This window comes from Polypterus senegalus, chromosome 16 (genome assembly GCF_016835505.1).
Source record: "Polypterus senegalus isolate Bchr_013 chromosome 16, ASM1683550v1, whole genome shotgun sequence".
Taxonomy (NCBI): domain Eukaryota; kingdom Metazoa; phylum Chordata; class Cladistia; order Polypteriformes; family Polypteridae; genus Polypterus; species Polypterus senegalus.
The window spans coordinates 37,097,338-37,116,518 of record NC_053169.1 but is presented as its reverse complement, the minus strand read 5'-3'; the positions used below and the strand labels follow the sequence as shown (position 1 = coordinate 37,116,518).

The following is a 19,181-nucleotide window of genomic DNA, read 5'->3' as shown; positions in this document are numbered from 1 at the left end:
TGACCATTTTAGATGATCTTTTTGAATTTATTTTTTGAATATAGTTGTTCTTATTGTGCCTGGACATAGGATTATAATGTGGAGTACACACTATATGATAGCACTGTTGTTCGGAGTTAGATGATATTCAGCAGATTCATGTTCAATATGTTACTAATGTGTTCTTTTCATGTGTTATATTAGATGTAAACCTTGTGGGCTGCTGGGCCAAAATGGCCATTGACTCAACCTCACATGAATGATATTGCACCATCAACGTCAACTAATGAACAGAAAAACCTGAAAACCAACTGAATGATAGATGATAATGTTATTTAAAAACTTCAGCTAAATATGCAATTGCCTAGAATGTTTGAGCAGATCCGCAGGAGATTGAATCTTTCCACTCCCCGGCAAAGCGACACCAGAACAGTATACGTGGCTGCAAACTTTCCTGAAGATGATACTCAGAAATTTGCTGACAACAAGGTGACATCATCAAAGTATACCACGTGGAATTTTATTCCCAAGAATTTGTTTCAACAATTTAAAAAAATTGCCAATTTTTATTTTCTTCTTATACTTCTTGTACAGCTTCTGATAGACACCCCTACAAGTCCTGTTACCAGCGGACTTCCTTTATTCTTTGTCATTGTAACAACAGCAATAAAGCAGGGTTACGAAGACTTTCTGCTACATAAAGCAGATAATGAAGTCAATAATGCCGAGGTCTGTGTTATCAGATCGAGCGGTTTTCTGAAAACCGTATCTAAAAACATAAGAGTCGGGGATATTGTTCGTGTGAACAGAGAAGAGATCTTCCCTGCAGATTTGGTTTTATTAGCATCTGACAATGACGAGGGAACATGCAGCGTCACAACTGCAAGCTTGGATGGAGAAACCAATCTCAAGACTCACACTGCTATTCCAGAGACTGCTAGTTTGCAGTCAATTTCCAGTTTAGTGTCGATTAAAGCCATCGTGGAATGTCAGCAACCAGAAGCAGATCTCTACAGATTTATAGGTCGAATAAGAGTTACTCATGAAGGCGAAGACATTGTAAGGCCATTAGGTCCAGAAAACCTCCTCCTGCGTGGAGCAAGACTGAAAAACACCAAGGAAATATTTGGTGCAGTTGTGTACACTGGCATGGAGACTAAAATGGCTTTAAATTACAAAACGAAGTCACACAAACGGTCAGTAGTGGACAAGTCAATGAATACATTTTTGATGATTTACTTGGCGATTCTTTTGTTTTTGGCATTCCTCTGCACCATCTTAAAGTACTCTTGGAACTCTGCTCTAAGCATACACCAGCCATGGTATAACAAACCTTCTGCCAGAGAAATACAGCGTAGCCATGGAGAACAAGTTATTTCGGACTTTCTTGCCTTCCTTGTTCTTTACAATTTGATCATTCCCATTTCACTTTATGTCACCGTGGAAATGCAAAAGTTTCTTGGCTCCTTTTTCATTAGCTGGGATATTGATTTTTACTATGAACAGAATGATGAGAAAGCAAAAGTGAATACATCGGATCTTAATGAAGAACTGGGCCAAGTGGAATACGTCTTCACTGACAAGACGGGAACACTGACAGAAAATGAAATGGAGTTACAAGAATGCTCCATCAATGGAGTAAAATATCACTTGAGAGATGGGATGCTAGTTGGTGAAGATGTAATCAAGGGTTCAGGCTCCCCTTCCAGTTTCACATGCGAGGAGGTGATGTTCTTGAGATCAGTGGCACTGTGTCACACCGTACAGATTAACACCGATAACCTGGATCATCTGGAAGACATTCAGAAAAATGGTATCACATCAAAGATTGAGTACTTTGCAACATCTCCGGATGAAAAGGCACTAGTCGAAGCTGCAAACAGAATTGGCGTGTCTTTCGTCGGAGCCCATGGAGACATTATGCATATCAAAGTGTTTGAAGAACAGGAGACGTATAAGTTGCTTCATGTTTTGGAGTTTGATTCAAAGCGAAGGCGAATGAGTGTCATCCTGAAGGGCCCTTCAGATGAAATGTTACTTTTTACAAAAGGAGCTGAATCCTCTATTCTTCCATTTGTTAAAAGTGGGGAAGCTGAGAAAACACGGGTTCACGTAGATGAGTTTGCACTGAACGGACTCCGGACTCTAGTCTTCGCTTGTAGACACCTCAGTGAGAAAGAATATCTAGAGATCAACCAGCAACTCTATGAGGCCAAAACTGCCTTGGTACAGAGGGAGGAGAAACTCGATAGTGTGTTTAACTTTATTGAAGATAACTTGGAACTCCTAGGGGCTACCGGTGTAGAAGATAAATTACAAGATAACGTAAAGGAGACCATTGAAGCACTCCGGATGGCAGGAATCAAAGTATGGGTGTTAACGGGGGACAAATACGAAACTGCTGTCAGCATCAGTCTCTCCTGTGGCCATTTTAACCAAAACATGAAAATATTGGAACTTGTTCAGGTAGATACAGAAGCTGATTGTGCTGAAAAGATGGCTCAGTTTGATAACCAAGTGAAAGAGGACCCAGACACCGAACATAGCCTTGTTGTGGATGGCGCCAGCCTTTCTCTGATACTAAAAGAGAACGAAGAGCTCTTCATGGATGTCTGCAGTAACTGCTCAACTGTGCTATGCTGTCGAATGGCTCCACTCCAAAAGGCAAAAGTGGTCCAGCTGTTAAAAACATCCCCACAAAGGCCTGTAACGTTAGCCATAGGAGATGGAGCCAATGATGTTAGCATGATTCAGGAGGCCCATGTGGGCATTGGCATCATGGGCAAAGAGGGAAGACAAGCTGTTAGAAACAGTGACTATGCCTTTGCACGATTCAGATTCCTCTCAAAGTTGCTCTTGGTCCATGGCCACTTCTATTATATCCGAATAACGACCCTTGTACAGTACTTTTTCTACAAGAATGTCTGCTGTGTCATGCCACAGGTCTTGTTCCAGTTTTACTGCCTGTTTACCCAACAAACTCTGTATGACAGCGCTCATTTAACACTCTACAATATTTCGTTTACTTCCCTACCAATTCTGGCCTACAGCCTGTTTGAGCAAAAAGTGCCTCCCTCTGTGCTGCACAACAATCCAGTTTTGTATAAAGATATAAGCAAAAACGCTCATCTTTCCCACAAACCATTTTTGTACTGGACTTTCCTAGGCTTCAGCCATGGTTTTATATTCTTTTTTGGTCCGTTTCTTTTTACTGGAGAAGAAAGATCAGCCCTCAGTACTGGACAGAATTTTGGGAGCTGGACATTTGGCACATTTGTCTATACCATTATGTTTGTGACTGTTACCTTAAAGCTTGCTATAGAAACATATTACTGGACATGGTTGAACCATTTTGCAACCTGGGGTTCCATAATATTTTATTTTGTATTCTCTCTGTTTTATGGTGGAATAATTTGGCCATTTCTGAAAAAGCAAGATATGTACTATGTGTTTATTATCTATGTATGTAGCGGTACTGCTTGGCTCTCTTTGATCATTATTATCCTCATCTGTCTTATCCCTGACATTTTAAAAAAAATTTTGTGCAGACATGTCTGGCCCACGCGTACCCAGTGCTTTCAGAAGCAGGAGAAAGAGGCATCAAAACAGACGAATAGCATTAGAGCTTAGAAAGAACTTGTCGGTAACGTCAAGTACTTGAGTGGAAACCCCGTTCTTGTACACACACATACACACACACAGTGCCAGGAAGCCCAACGCTGACACAAATATTGCTAACCTACAGACTGTAGGAATGCTGTAATAAAAAAAAATGAAAAACCCCAAAACAGAAGCGTTTCCCAGACATTCACTAGCCACAATGTTCAGTGTTTTCCCTCCATTTTTTTATGTTTGCATGAACAGGAAAGCAACAGAGACAGAACAGTAGGGTCCAAACTACATTCTTCTTCTCCTTCTTCTAAAGCTTTTCCCACTTTCATTTGGGGCCGCTATATTGAGCCAGACTCCTCGATTCCTATGTTTTCTATTTCTGATACCCTTTTCTCTCATAGATCTCCCTTCACACAGTCTATCTGCTTCTCATTGGTTGCCTGCTTCTTCTCTATCCATAATTCTGTTTACCTCTCTTCTCATGTCATGCCCATACCACTTTAACCTTCTTTTTCCTCTATTTGAGATTTCCGCTGCTTTAACTGTACCTCTGATCCTCTCATTTTTGATCTTGTCTTTGTTACTCCACACGTCCATCTCCATGTCCTCATTACTGTAACCTCCAGTTTCCTTTCAAGCGTGCTGGTTTGACCACTGTTTTATACCCTTTACCTTCACACTTGTGCCAATTTTCCTGCCACATAACACTCCCAATACATTTCTTCAGGTTTTCCAAACTGATTGCATTCTAGCTCTCTATCGTCTGCTATGGATTGAACTCTTCCACCCTTTCAAGCCTGAAGGGTAACTTTTCCGTCTCGTTCTTGTTCCTTACATCTCAGGTATGCTGTATGTTTCCTATTAATGCTAACATACTCAGCTTTTCTCCAGCGCTCCAGTTTCCTTCTCACAATATTCTTAGTGGTGCCACATTGCACAATGTCAACTTCAAAAAGCGTGCACCATGAAATTCTATCATAGGGTTTCTCTAAATTTATAAATACCAAATGTGTAGTCCTGTTCGCCTCTCACTGTTTTCCCATACAAACTGCACTGAAAGGCTGGAAAGGTAAACATGTTCTCAGAATTCATAACAAAGAAGGAAGCAAAGTGAACTGCCTGGCACAAATGTCGGTCATTTTCCAACAAGCAAACATAATCTTGGTTCTGACTTAGAGCTAGACATACTACAGCACCATAACATCTAAACACCATACTGATTTGTTTCACTGATGCTTGTGTGGTGTATGGCCGACCGTTCATCCCGGCCAATACCCCCAAGCCGCCAGGTGGAGCTCTCCCTGCAGCATGGAGGTGCCCCGAAGACGAGCAGGGCATCATGGGCATTGGAGTCTTTATCCACAGCTGGATACCGTGGGGGCCACTAGATGACGCTGCAGGGAGTAACGACGGTTACTTATTCTACGCCCCGGAAGTACGTCCAAGTCACATGGACAAGAATGACGTGCTTCCGGGGTGAAGAAAAGGCTTTTTTATCTGACCCGGAAGTGATAGCAGATCACATGGACTGGGGATTGGAACACTTCCGGATTAGGGAATATAAAAGGATTGTGGGAGCTCCCAGATGGCGAGTTTAGCTGGGTGGAAGGGTGGCAACGCGTCTGGGAGTGGAGGATTGTGTATTATTGATTAGTGATTGTATTTAATGAGTATTGTGGAGCGGAGGGTGCTTTGTGCACTGTGCAGAATTAATAAAGTCTACTGTTGGACTTTTATCTGGTGTCTGGCGTCTTGGACAAGGGTTCAAGGGAGCGATAGCGCCCCCTATCTGTCACACTTGTATTGAAGGCTTATACACATATGTGAACATTGGAAAGACTGCAAAATGTAAATATGGGGCAATTTCCATGTTCACATTCAAATTTGTCACTTATATGAAGCATAGTGAGATTCTTACTTTCATGTCTGAGCAACATGCAACACCTCACCATTTCCCAGTGCAACATTTGTTAGATCATGGTGGTCTTTCTGTTTATCAGAGTTGTTTTTTCTATATATGTCATAGTGATATTTTCCAAAAAAAGTCCCTTTTCTTTAATAAACATATTTATGTAGCGTATCCCTTCCACTGAATTAAGCTAAGACGGGTGAGTGGATGGATATTCTGACTAAATAGAGATTGGCCTACCTGAATTCGAACTCAACAGAGATGTTTTTGAGTAAAGCAAGTCTTCTTAATCTGTAGAATATGTTATGAGCCGGTCTCGAGATTAAGGTGACTGACCCATTCTGAGCTGGGGTGTCTTTTGGTGGAGATTTCATATTCACACTTTAGCTCCCTCCTTTTTGTAAAGGGATATTGCAGAGTTAAATGCAGCACATCTTTTGCTTGTCCATATCTGACGTTGACGTTTAACTAGACATAGAGTGTTGTTTTAACTTGAATTAGAATCTATGACATAAAGTGAAATTGTTTATGTACTGTTATATTACTAAAAACAAAAACTTCCCAAAATTGTTTTTCTTGCCCAAATACTTTTTTATACTAGTACCAGAAAGTTGTGGAAAATTACAGGGACAAGCTGAAAAATCATTTTAAAAATCAAAACGTTTTGAAATATTAAAACACATTGCCTTTAAAAATTGCTCCAAACCGCTAAAATGAGCATAGCTCCTCAAAAATCAATTCTGTCGTCCATCCATTTTTCTTTACAGAGCCCCAGAGAGCCTCAAAATGTAGGAGCCAATCTTGCACAGCACAACCCCTTTTTGTGCACAATAATTAATTGATTAGCTAAACTGATTAGCTTATTCATAATAGGAATGTAAACTGTAGAAAAGAAAGCCTGAAGAAATATCACACAAACTACAAAGAAAATCTGTTTACTCTGTACAGAACCAAGTGCCAGGGACTGTGAGGAAAGCTCTGCTAACCACTGCACCGCCATAAACTCTTAAAACTGGTTCTTCAGAGCGATGCCATAGTGGAATCATTTTTTGTTCCCAAAAGGCCCATCCACATAAAGGTTCCAGAGAGAGAGAGAGGTGAGGAGCACACACTGATACAGCGCATTGCTGCACCCACCACACAACAGATTAGGACCCGAGTGCAGCCATGTGGCGGGTGACACCTCAGCACCATACTACTTCAAATGGAATGGAAGAGTGTGAGGTTTTTTATGGTGGCTGGAGTGCCAATTCTGCCACCAACCTCCAAGTTGTTTCCCTGCAGGTTGCAGGGCCTACATGCAGATTAACGTCGTACCCAGGACGGAGCAACTGCAGGTTAAGGGCCTTGCTCAAGGGCCCAACAGAGCAGAGTCCCTTTTGGCATTTATGGGATTCGAACCGGCAACCTTCCGATTGTAACCTGCTTCATACAAGTACATTAAAGATTTTTTTTCTACATATTAGGAGGTTTTTTTAAGCAAAAATAACCATCTTTATATGCAATGAACGCTTCCCAAAATGAAATGGTGCTTTGTCAAGCAACAGAACTACACAACCCAGTAAAGAGTCATAAAGTGCCATCAAAGAACCATTATTTTTAAGAGTGTACTGAGCCAACCTTAAGATTAATAAGAATATAATAAAATATTTGTACACTGTGTAGTTGAGTAAAAACTTAAAATTACTGGAAGAATTCAACAAACCAGAATAAAATGATAACTAGGGACAAACAAAGATTGTGCTTTCTGAACACTTTTGGGTGAATCTTAAAGATTTTGGCCTTTCACCTTCACATTTTTCCTATTACATACCATTTTATTGCAATCACCTATTTTTGTGAATTCCTCTTATTATAAATATACATAAACATTACCTCAACTAACCGAGCCACAGGGGATGCACAAACCAGTGTGTTTCTTTGCACCGGTCCCAAGCCCGGATAAATGGGGAGGGTTACGTCAGGAAGGGCATCCGGTGTACAATTTTGCCAAATCAATGTGCGGACAACAATGCAAATTTCCATACCGGATCGGTCGAACACCGGGTTAACAACGACCGCCACCAGTACTGTTAGCCAACAGGGTGCTAGTGGAAATTGGGCTACTGTTGGCTGAAGGAGAAGAGGGGGGGAGACGTGTCTGGAGGCAGGAGAAGAGGAGGAAAGTAAAGAGAGTGGAACTGAGGGTAGGAACTTTGAATGTTGGCAGTATGACTGGTAAGGGGGGGCAGTTAGCAGATATGATGGAGAGAAGGAAGGTTGATATATTGTGTGTGCAAGAGACTAAATGGAAGTGGAGTAAGGCCAGGTGGATCAGAGGTGGATTCCAATTGTTCTATCATGGTGTGAATGGGAGGAGAAATGGAGTAGGGGTTATTCTGAAGGAACAGTATGTCAAGAGTGTTTTGGAGGTGAAAAGAGTGTCAGGCAGAGTAATGATTATGAAGCTGGAAAGTACCTCAACTACAACTGGATCATCTGTGATAATCTAAAATAGGAACACAGTCCAGGTGTGCGTTTCACAAAAGCATGAACATAGTAAACTCCATCGTAAGAGCGACCATTAATTTAATTGAGTGTTTCTCAAACCCCATCAAACAGGTCCGCCACGCCTTCGACCCTCTGCAGTTCGCATACCAGGAGAAGGTGGGAGCGGAGGATGCCATCATCTATATGCTACACCGATCCCTCTCCCAGTTGGACAGAGGCAGTGGTGCTGTAAGAATTATGTTTTTGGACTTCTCTAGCACCTTCAACACCATCCAACCTCTGTTCCTTAGAGACAAGCTGACTGAGATGGGAGTAGACTCACACCTGGTGACATGGATCGTGGACTATCTTACAGACAGACCTCAATATGTGCGTCTTGGGAACTGCAGGTCTGACATTGTGTGCAGCAATACAGGAGCGCTGCAGGGGACTGTACTTTCTCCGGTCCTGTTCAATCTATATACATCAGACTTCCAATACGACTCGGAGTCCTGCCACGTGCAAAAGTTCACTGATGACACTGCTATTGTGGGCTGCATCAGGAGTGGGCAGGAGGAGGAGTACAGAAAGTTAATCAAAGACTTTGTTAAATGGTGCGACTCAGACCACTTACACCAGAAGACCTGCAAGATCAAGGAACTGGTAGTGGATTTTAGGAGGCCCAGGCCCCTCATGGACCCCGTGATCATCAGAGGAGACTGTGTGCAGAGGGTGCAGACCTTTAAATATCTGGGAGTGCAGCTGGATGACAAATTGGACTGGACTGCAAATGCTGATGCTCTGTGTAAGAGAGGACAGAGCTGACTATACTTCCTTAGAAGGTTGGAGTCCTTCAACATCTGCAATAAGATGCGGCAGATGTTCTACCAGACGGTTGTGGCGAGTGCCCTCTTCTACGCGGTGGTGTGCTGGGGAGGCAGCATAAAAAAGAAGGACGTTTTTACTTGCATTTTTATTACTATTTAATTTAATATTGTTTTTTGTATTAGTATGCTGCTGCTGGAGTATGTGAATTTCCCCTTGGGATTAATAAAGTATCTATCTATCTATCTATCTATCTATCTATCTATCTATCTATCTATCTATCTATCTATCTATCTATCTATCTATCTATCTATCTATCTATCTAAAGTAGCACATTAAATCCTTCAAAATCTACATGCTCACCAACCTACTTGTTATTCCCTGCATGTTTCTGAAGTTGGATTCCCCTTGCACTGACCATAGCAGCGATCACAACACAGAACATGATAAATTCAGATTGTGACAGAACTCATTTGTTTGAGAAGCAATACATTTTCGATTTTGTACTTATTTATACACTATGTCTTACTGTGTTATTGAATTATGATGCTATGGGTACTTCGTATGACTTTTCACAACTTTTTGAGAGAAAAGCAAGATTAAAGTACTATTGTGTAATTGATTGCTTTTCAATCATCTTGTGGTGCATTGTAGGCGGCTTCAGGGGCGTAGTTGAATAATTTGTAGTTTATGCTTACTTGTAAAGTGATTTCTTAAGAAGGGTTTTGGGAAAAGCACGTCCATCAGAAAACTGCTAGTTAATCACTAAGATTCATCATTTTGGGGAGACATCTCTCAGATATCCCAAGTACCATTGTATCACTTATGAATGGGATGACCATGCTAAACAGTCTCACTACATTTAAAAGAACTGGACATTTCGTAAGCATTTGGTTCCAGGACAGAAATGTGTTCTACATAAACCACTTTTTGATGCACACAACAATATTTTTGTCTCTTCTTCTTATAAAACTTGGACTAATGAAAAATATTGTGTAAGAGATATGAAGGATTTCAATATTTGAGACAGATGTTTCAATGAATCGCTGACGCCTAGATTAAGGAAGGCATTTTTGTTAGGACACAAATCAGACATATCATTAATGACAAGCAGAGATGTGGAGGAAATCACAAGAAAGGCATTCAAGCATGTTGTTGAGAATTTATTTGGCAACTACAGAGCACCAAACTACAGCACAGCCAGCAGTTTGGCAACATTCTTCAAGCATACAAAACCATCAAGTGCCACATGTCGCTAAAGATTGATTTTCTGCATTCACACTTGGACATTTTCTCTGTGCACCAAACATATTGTGATGCTTCACCGGGACAATACAATAATAGAAAAGTGGCATCAGGGCAAGTAGAATCCATCAGTGCTGGTCATCTATTTTTGGACACTGAAACGAGAGGCATCAGATGCTGAGTACGCACAAAAATCAGATGTGTCAGCATCATTAAGTGACTAGCATGCTAAATTTAATAGATAGATAGATACTTTATTAATCCCAAGGGGAAATTCACAAAAAAAAATTGCTCTGCTTCCATTCCATCAAAAAATAGTATCAGCCTAACAGAAAAAGAAAGCAGACTTAGTCAAAAAAGAAAGAAAGAAAGAAAGAAAGAAAGAAAGATTGTTTCTGCTGTGACTGACTGCAGATGTAAAGCTAGCCTTTTACATTATTAAAAATCTAAATCATCAAGTGTTCAGGTTACAGGCCAGCTCTTCACTCTTCAGGAACAGATAAGAAGCAGACGCATGTTACCACAGGACTTGTCTCCCAAGGCGACAAGTGATTGTCAAATGAGAATACATGTCTGGGGACAACCTGTTAAAAAGTGTGGAGTGAATAACGGTCAATTCCTGTGCTGCAAAGGCTACACCCACAGGGCTACTTCCTGAAATGTCCACCCCATTTTCTCCAGCCCTTGCATTTTAAACTGACACCGGGGTTTCAGAGTGAAAACAGGAACAAAAGCCTGAACACTGGGAGAAAATAAAAAGCACGTTTGAGAAGTGCCTCAAAGTGGCCATGATAACTTACTGCCATTTTGACTATTGTATCGTTATATGGCACAACAACAGCAAACACACTTTAGATAAGCATTGTGGTCTATGGATAGACAACAAATGAAAATGTTGCAGCTACCTTGTGTCACACATGTGCGATTAGGAGGCAGTCAAAGAGCCTAAAGGTGAGTGAAACATCGCGAGATAAGGGGTTGTCACGTGGTGCTTACCTGAACTCTCTTTTTTGCCAACAGACATCAAGAAGAAAAATAAGAAAGCCACTTCCGGGTTCCAAGATGGCCGCGATAATGTCACTTCCGGCCATCAACAATGACACAATTTCCAGTTCCACCTCCATGTCAACATTGCCAACCATTTCCTGTCACATGTCTCTGGTTTCCTGTATATAAACGCCATCTTGTTCAGTAAATGGCATTCACTGTGTAAAAGACTTTGAATCAGTTTTTTTCTTTAAATTGTCTGGGAGACAATATACGGGGACGGTCCCCAAAACTTTGTTTTGTCAAGTGTGAACAATTATTCTATTACACTTGTCATGGCATGTTTGCAATTGCAATTAGATGGTAATGTTAAATTTCTTTAGTTATTCATTTAGACATGTAGTCAGACTACTGGTGTTGTTGCACAGTTTTGTTGAGACTGGCGTTTTGAGTACTGAAATCTGACACTCCTGCGGCTCTTCGTTATTTACTTCAAATGCTTATTTTGTAATTCATATTTTCATGAATATAGCTGCCACTTCTTTCAAGCTAACATTCACTCCTACACTATTCGCTGTAACGCTGAACAACAGAGAGCACACACAGCACCTGTGACAATGTATTATTCACATTTACCATTTTTCCATTGTTGCAGTCAAATGCCAACAGAAAGTTTTTTCACTGCATCAGGTTATGCTTAATTTCAAAATGTGTAATATGGTCTCTGCACACACATTCACATGTCTAATGTTTTGTTAGGAAACTTTTCAACTGTAAATGGTTTATTGTCATCAGAAGCTTTCTGTCAGTCGTACCAGCTTAACAAGAGCAGCACTACTCTTTGGAATTCAAAATCGCCACCTCTACTTTGACAGCCAGCGTCATTTACATTTATTTATTTGGCCAACGCCTTTATCCAAAGGCTTAGAGCATTTGAGCTACAATTGGTCACATTTAATTTCTTTTTCCAAGTGGAACACAGGCAGGTGAAGTGACCTGCTCAGGGTCACACAGTGTCAGTGGTGGGATCTGAACCCATGACCCAAGTCTCAAGCCTTAACCACAACACCACACTGCCACCTTCAGGGGGTGTTGGTTTAGAAATGTGACAATCAGTGAGCTGTCTAATTGTTCCCATGCAGTTTTGGGCAGAATTCACTCATGCTTATCTCAGGATGTAAATATTTTATATGTCTGGCTTCAGGGAGACTACCGTAGGACTGTCTGATTCCTTAACATTAGTTAACAGACAAAATTAATTTAACAGGCAGACCTTTTCAAATAATGTGAGAATGAGATTTAGAAATGGCGCAGTGGGTAGCGCTGCTGCCTCGCAGTTAGGAAACCCGGGTTCATTTTCCTGCGTGGAGTTTGCATGTTCTCCCCGTGTCTGCGTGGGTTTCCTCCGGGCGCTCCGGTTTCCTCCCACAGTCCAAAGACATGCCGGTTAGGTGGATTGGCGATTCTAAATTGGCCCTAGTGTGTGCTTGGTGTGTGGGTGTGTTTGTGTGTGCCCTGCGGTGGGTTGGCACCCTGCCCAGGATTGGTTCCTGCCTTGTGCCCTATGTTGGTCTGGGATTGGCTCCAGCAGACCCCCGTGACCCTGTGTTCGGATTCAGCGGGTTAGAAAATGGATGGATTTAGAAATTGAACATACAGTATACATTGCAAAATGGCTATATATATTGCTTTGAATAAGAACCTAACAATTCAAATGTAAGTGACAACAGTGCTAAATTCTGATATTGACAATGTAGAGACAACCCAAAAGTCAATTTTGGGTGAAATTACAAAATACATCAGCAAAATAGATAGGTGAAAATTTTCACTTGCTCACTTATTTTACTCATGAAAATATTTTTAGTGGGATCAGACAGAAATGTTCAATAAAAAATACTGACAATTCCAAGCTCTTCTCCTCCCAATTCTAAATGTAGTCCCTCCTTGTTAGAACTATGTATAACATAGGTGACTTCATTGTTAAGTTTATTGTTTTTGTAACTATTCATTAATATTTCTAGACAGTTACTTTGACATGCTGAAATGAACTTGTTCTAAATTCATTATCCTCACATTCCCCACTTTAAACAATCCTCAACTAACTTGTCCTTTCTAATACATTGCTCATCTTTCAATAACATGCTTGTGATACACAAGATATCTTTCCCAAAAGGATACTGATACAATTTCCAATAAAACTATATCTCTGTGCTACACGAAAACTTGTGTTATGTAATAAACCTATTAAATTCCTTTGTTTTTAACCTGGACTGGCATATGTAACTACTTCTTAGGAGACCACCATGTCAGTTGTGCTCTTGAGGATCGTACATTGAGGCTTTTTCAATATATCTGGTGAAACTGGTAGCCTACTCTTACCTTACATATTCAAATGTGGGCAGATGGATACGTTATACTCCACATAACCACAGAGATCTCTAACTTATGCATCAGACAGGCAACACAAATTGTAAGCTTCTGTTCCTGGTGACAACCTGTGTTTACGTAACACTAATAAATGAATCTGATAATATCACTCGTTCCTTTCTTCTGAGAATGGGTTTCAAAGGTTACACCACTGATATTTCTCAATCTGCCTGCCAGAAAAGATATATTAGGGTTGACATTCATCCCTGTAAGGTACGTGAACAGCTAAACTCCTCTGTCTTTGGTTATAATGTCCCTTGGCAGTGTGCATCTCTTGATTCACTCTTGCATCTAACAGTGACCCATCCATTACTAATGATTTGAAGTGGAGTCCCCAGCAGCAGCAGTTTTGGAGTTGCACTCCAGATTTAGTTAGACTGCTAGATTAGCTCTTATTGTTGATCAGTGTAGGCAACATCCTCCAAAAGAAAGCAGGACTGGCCTTGCATTTGCATAGTTTAAGGTATTTGTGGGTTAGACTAATATTTTAAGTGTACTGTTTTTTTATTACACTTGCATTTGTAATGAAACTTAATTTAATCTTTTTTTAAAAAAAAAAGTATTAAGGCCTACTATGTGTCACTGCCTACAGAGATTTAAACCTTTAAAGGCCTCTGGGTCAACAAAGCTTCCAGCCTCCCACTTGTTGTTTTTCTAGTTGTAGTTCCATGTGACCCTGAAATGGAAAAGAACATTAGTGAGTTATATTAGCTTTTATGGGAAGTCTTGAGAGTAAAAGATTAAACTGTTGTTTCACGTAGTCGACATTTTAAGAAATGTTTTATTTCTATACCTGTACATTAAATCATATAATAACTTCATATTTCACATTTTACACTGTAGCTCTTCAGTCTTCTGATTCCTGTAAGATCCATTGTTTTGTGTTTCTGTTCTCTTTTATCAATGCCTAGCCTTCTAATTCCAATTTCTCTTCCCATTATTGTTACAAATCTCTGCATCCTCCTTTGCAAACCCCCAATCTCCCAGAAGTCTCCTGCCCATTTGCTTTTTGTCCGCTTCTCTCTTACCACTTTAGCCAATGAAAGACGGAGATGTGGCCCTAGTTCAGCCGCTCAGCATCTTGTTACTATGGTAACTGAAAAGCTGCATCTCAACCAACATGTTGAAATCATGCCATTATATTACAAAAAAGAAACTGACAAAAAGACACTGTGAATGTAACTGGATTTCTGTTTCTTTCATGATTGGTCTGACAGCATTTTTTATATTCTTTTGTTTTTGCAGAGTATGTTGTTAACATTATTTTCAGACATTTAGAATCTTTGGCAAAGTTAGTCACTATTTTCTGCCTTCACCCAAATATTTAGTAAAAGAATTAGAAGGATTCATTTTCACATTAATTATCAGTTAATATAGACTGTAGTTTCCATCACAGAAGGTAATCTAAAGCTCCAGTCTTAAAAAAAATAAATCAAAATGTTTGATATCTGTTACTAGCATATGAAAAACACAGTAGCAGTACAATATATACAGTACTGTATATGAGCCAAGTAGCTGACACATATGGTGTTGTAATGGAGTGCCTGGCTGGCTGAGGTTATGTCGATCACAGATGCCACCAAGGTGAAAAAGGATGATGGAAAGTCCACATGAAAACCCCACAGACTAAAGAGCACCCCAGCATTAAGGTGTATGCCATGAGGACCAGAGCTGCTAGTGGTCAATAGATCCTTTTCTAAGAAATGTTTTCCCTGAAGTGGAGCATTGAGAGCATCACAGTGTAAGAGAAAAAGGAGCGCTCTGTATAAGTAAAAGAAAACTCCCAAGGTTTCTAGAATGTGGGTAACCTAAGACATGCTAGGGGTGCTTTACTATCCTCTCTACGAGGGAGAGGAAGGGAGAGACAGAGAGAGTGTTATATACAGTAGGTCCTCAACATCTGGCAAAAAAGCTACAAGATGTCCTTGTCAAAGGTTATCAGCAAAGGGTAAATGGCCCAGGAAGCTGGAATGATGTCCTCCACTTAATAGTAAAGTCAGGGAGGACTGGCAGAAAGATGCCCACAATGACAGATGATGCTAGCCGAGTGTGCGGAAGGAAGGCTCAGAAGTGCAGATGGGTTTGGTTTAACGGTTGTGTTTGCCTTTGCACTTTGTGTTCTCTTCAGTTATCCTTCGTCTCTGTGCATTGATCGAGAAAATAAAAGCACGTCATTCAAAATACAATTTGCATAGTAAGTGATTATACTGCGTGCCAATAAGGAAATGGTCCTTACATACAGGAAAGACCTGCGTACTATGTGGATGACGCTAACATCATAATTTTCAACATTCCACCCACACACCACATATTTCTCTGCATTTACACCACAGACATTTTATTTTTTCATTTTTTATTCCATTCATCAGATTTGTATAATTATTTTTTTCTCATCATGGGCAACAAAGCAGCCTTTGTTTAAAAATTCTCAGCAAAAAATTAAGAGAACAGAATATTGTGATGTATGTAACTGTGTAGTACCTGAAAAACTATATTCTGTACAAGATTCTCACTTTAAACTGACCCCATATGAGTGGATGTGTGTGTGTGAGTGTGTGCCTTATCCTGTCCAGGTTTGGTTCCTACCTGGCACTCAAGTAAAGGGGCTACGTGCCAGCTCTTAAACAGATAAACCAGATTCAAAATGAGTGGTTGCAGAAAGCATATAATGGCCGAGAGGATGTTATCTTACACCATTTCACTGTTGATTACCATACTTCTATTGTGCAATTCATCTTTGGTCATGCATCTCACTTTTAGTTTAGTGGTCCCTTGAAGTTATTTGACAAATATTCTGCTGTACGTAAACATAATACTAACCCAGTCTGGTGTGTTTGAACCTCTTCCTGGGCCTTAACGTGTGTTGAATTTTGTTTGATTTTTGAGATTGACAGTTCAGTATATTAATTGTATTTTTACCTGCTCATTTTTTCCCTTTGTCACTAACTGAATACCAACATTTTTTTTTTTCCATTTTGGCTATGTTTCTGTATTATCTAGCCATCCATCCATCCATTTTCCAACCCGCTGAATCCGAACACAGGGTCACGGGGGTCTGTCGGAGCCAATCCCAGCCAACACAGGGCACAAGGCAGGAACCAATCCTGGGCAGGGTGTCAACCCACCACATTATCTAGCCATTAGATTTAGTATAATGAATCCACCTTTTAGAAGTGTTCACCAGCTGCTATTGCCTCTTAAACTTGTCTGTGCTCAAGAATGGCCCAGTCTGTCAGTTAGGTTAATCACGAGCACTAGCAAGAAGAGGAAGATTCATTCTGAAAATGGGTGAGGGTGAATGACACACTGAACTTTCTCACCAGGATGCTGACAAGGATTTTCATTTAAATGAAGTAAATTTTGATTAGCTTGACCTACATTAACCATAAACCACCAATATGCAAGTTCACTTCAAGATAGCCTGGATTCATGAAAAGAAGCATTTGCCACTCATCAATAAGAAATTACAACATTAAGAACTGTCTTATCAATGTTTAAAATAGCAGCAGACTTTGTAGATGGATGAAGATGAAGAGATTAAATACTTCAACATACAGATGTTTAATTTGAAAGTATTTTTTGTCATTATTTACCAACTACAGACCATGGCTCTACATTAGCAACAATTGAAATGCTCTGCACTCCAGCAGTGTTTCAGAAATGTTGTTATTCTTAATGCCCTCTCACTTATTCAAAGTAATTTAGTGATTCAAGTATCTTCTTATATAATACGCTACTGTAGCTGTTCCTTTGTCCGTCCAGGATTTAAATCACCTGCGGCTCGCACACCGTTTCACCTATTGACCTGAAATTTGGTACACATATACTATGTGATGTCTACTATCCGCTTTCGGGGTGATGATTTTTATTACTCTTTTTATTTTTATTTTATTTTATTATAGAATCAACTCTCGGCAGCGCACAACAGGGCAGCCGTGCGGCGTTTGCGTCCAGGCACCGTTTTCATTCCTTACCACCTTCACCGTCACTTCCCCTACCTCTTCATATCTTAAATCATTCTTGAGGCAGATTGAAGACTTAAGTGCCAGCTTAAGTGAATCAGTTTCAATTCGAAAATATGCCAACAGAAGAAGCAGGCCGTTAGGGTGGAGAAAAGAAGAGCAGCTCAGGAAGCAGCAAGTGCATCAACCTCTGAGCAAACGAATGCTAAACGTACAGAGAAAGAGAATGGAAACTATAAGTCAATTGTATTCACTGCACGTTATCGTGCAGTACGCCGTTACTGGTTACAAAATAATAAAAGTGTGTGTACTGAACCTTTCATTGTACACACTCTTAGAGGATGTCCTACTCGTGTAAGAGTGAACAATAGTTGTTATACAAATTAGGTGGAAACATTTTCTTTAATGTTCTGCAACAGACCGATCCTCTCCAGGATAGTTTCTACCTTGTGCCCAGTGCTGCTTGGATAGGTTCCACCCTTGTAACTCTTTAGGTCATATAGCGCCTTGATGTGTAGAGTACAAGTCACAGGAGGTTCTGCTCAACCTTTATAATGCACTGGCGAGGCCTCATCTTGAGTACTGTGTGCAGTTTTGGTCGCCAGGCTACAAAAAGGACATAGCAGCACTAGAAAAGGTCCAGAGAAGAGCGACTCGGCTGATTCCAGGTCTACAAGGGTTGAATTATGAGGAAAGATTAAAAGAGCTGAGCCTTTACAGTTTAAGCAAAAGAAGATTAAGAGGTGACATGATTGAAGTGTTTAAAATTATAAAGGAATTAGCACAGTGGATCGAGACTTGTATTTTAAAATGAGTTCATCAAGAACACGGGGACACAGTTGGAAACTTGTTAAAGGTAAATTTCGCACAAACATTAGGAAGTTTTTCTTTACACAAAGAACGATAGACACTTGGAATAAGCTACCAAGTAGTGTGGTAGACAGTAAGACGTTAGGGACTTTCAAAACTGGACTTGATGTTTTCTTGGAGGAAACAAGTGGATAGGACTGGCGAGCTTTGTTGGGCTGAATGGCCTGTTCTCGTCTAGATTGTTCTAATGTTCTTTTGTGTTTTACTAAAAATAAATGGAAAAATCCTTAACTCTACAAGAAGCCTGCATCAGACATCTGAATGGACAATTCCAAACATCTCTTAACACATTCTTATTTTTATTGTAATGATCAATGTGCATTAGTTTGTCACTATAGTATGTTTTAAATAATGAGGGCACATACAGCTCATTTGAACCCTTAATTCAAGACTGCACTGCCATTTTCTTCAACAAATATATTTTCTTTTCTTAAAAACAAATTTGCACGTGTTATTCTGCACATTTGAAACATGTTGCTCTTTCCCTTTAACACCTACAACATTGAGCATGTATGTTTTACTATCTAAAATATGCACTTGAGTCTGCTTCAGTCAGCAATTTCATTTGATTTTTAATTAGACAACTTAAGACAAAAAATGCTAACAACTGTGACACCTTTCTCCTTCACTCTTACTCTGAGATCATATCTCATTGGGTATGAATTAACTACAGGGCCTTCCTTCAATGCCAATGCTGAACATCAATGAAAAAATACGCTAACTAGGACCAATTAAGAGTGTTTGTTGAAGTCAATTTATAATTATATATAAATGTTTTAATAAAAATTGACAAACTTCAGAGTAAAACAAAACCTATATTATAGTATTTGAATGGTTAGTTAATTATTCTCATTAAATGCACAGGCTCTTCGATTTTAACTAAAGAAGTTATAACA

The 19,181-nt window shown here is 40.0% G+C and overlaps 1 protein-coding gene across 1 annotated transcript; it reads left to right on the top strand.

The window, feature by feature from the left end:
• Positions 1–348: 348 nt before the first annotated feature.
• On the top strand, positions 349–3,609 carry LOC120516973 (probable phospholipid-transporting ATPase IF). The gene has a single exon (XM_039739014.1). It carries the CDS (start codon positions 349–351, stop codon positions 3,607–3,609), a length of 3,261 nt encoding a protein of 1,086 aa, XP_039594948.1.
• The last annotated feature ends 15,572 nt before the right edge of the window (positions 3,610–19,181 follow it).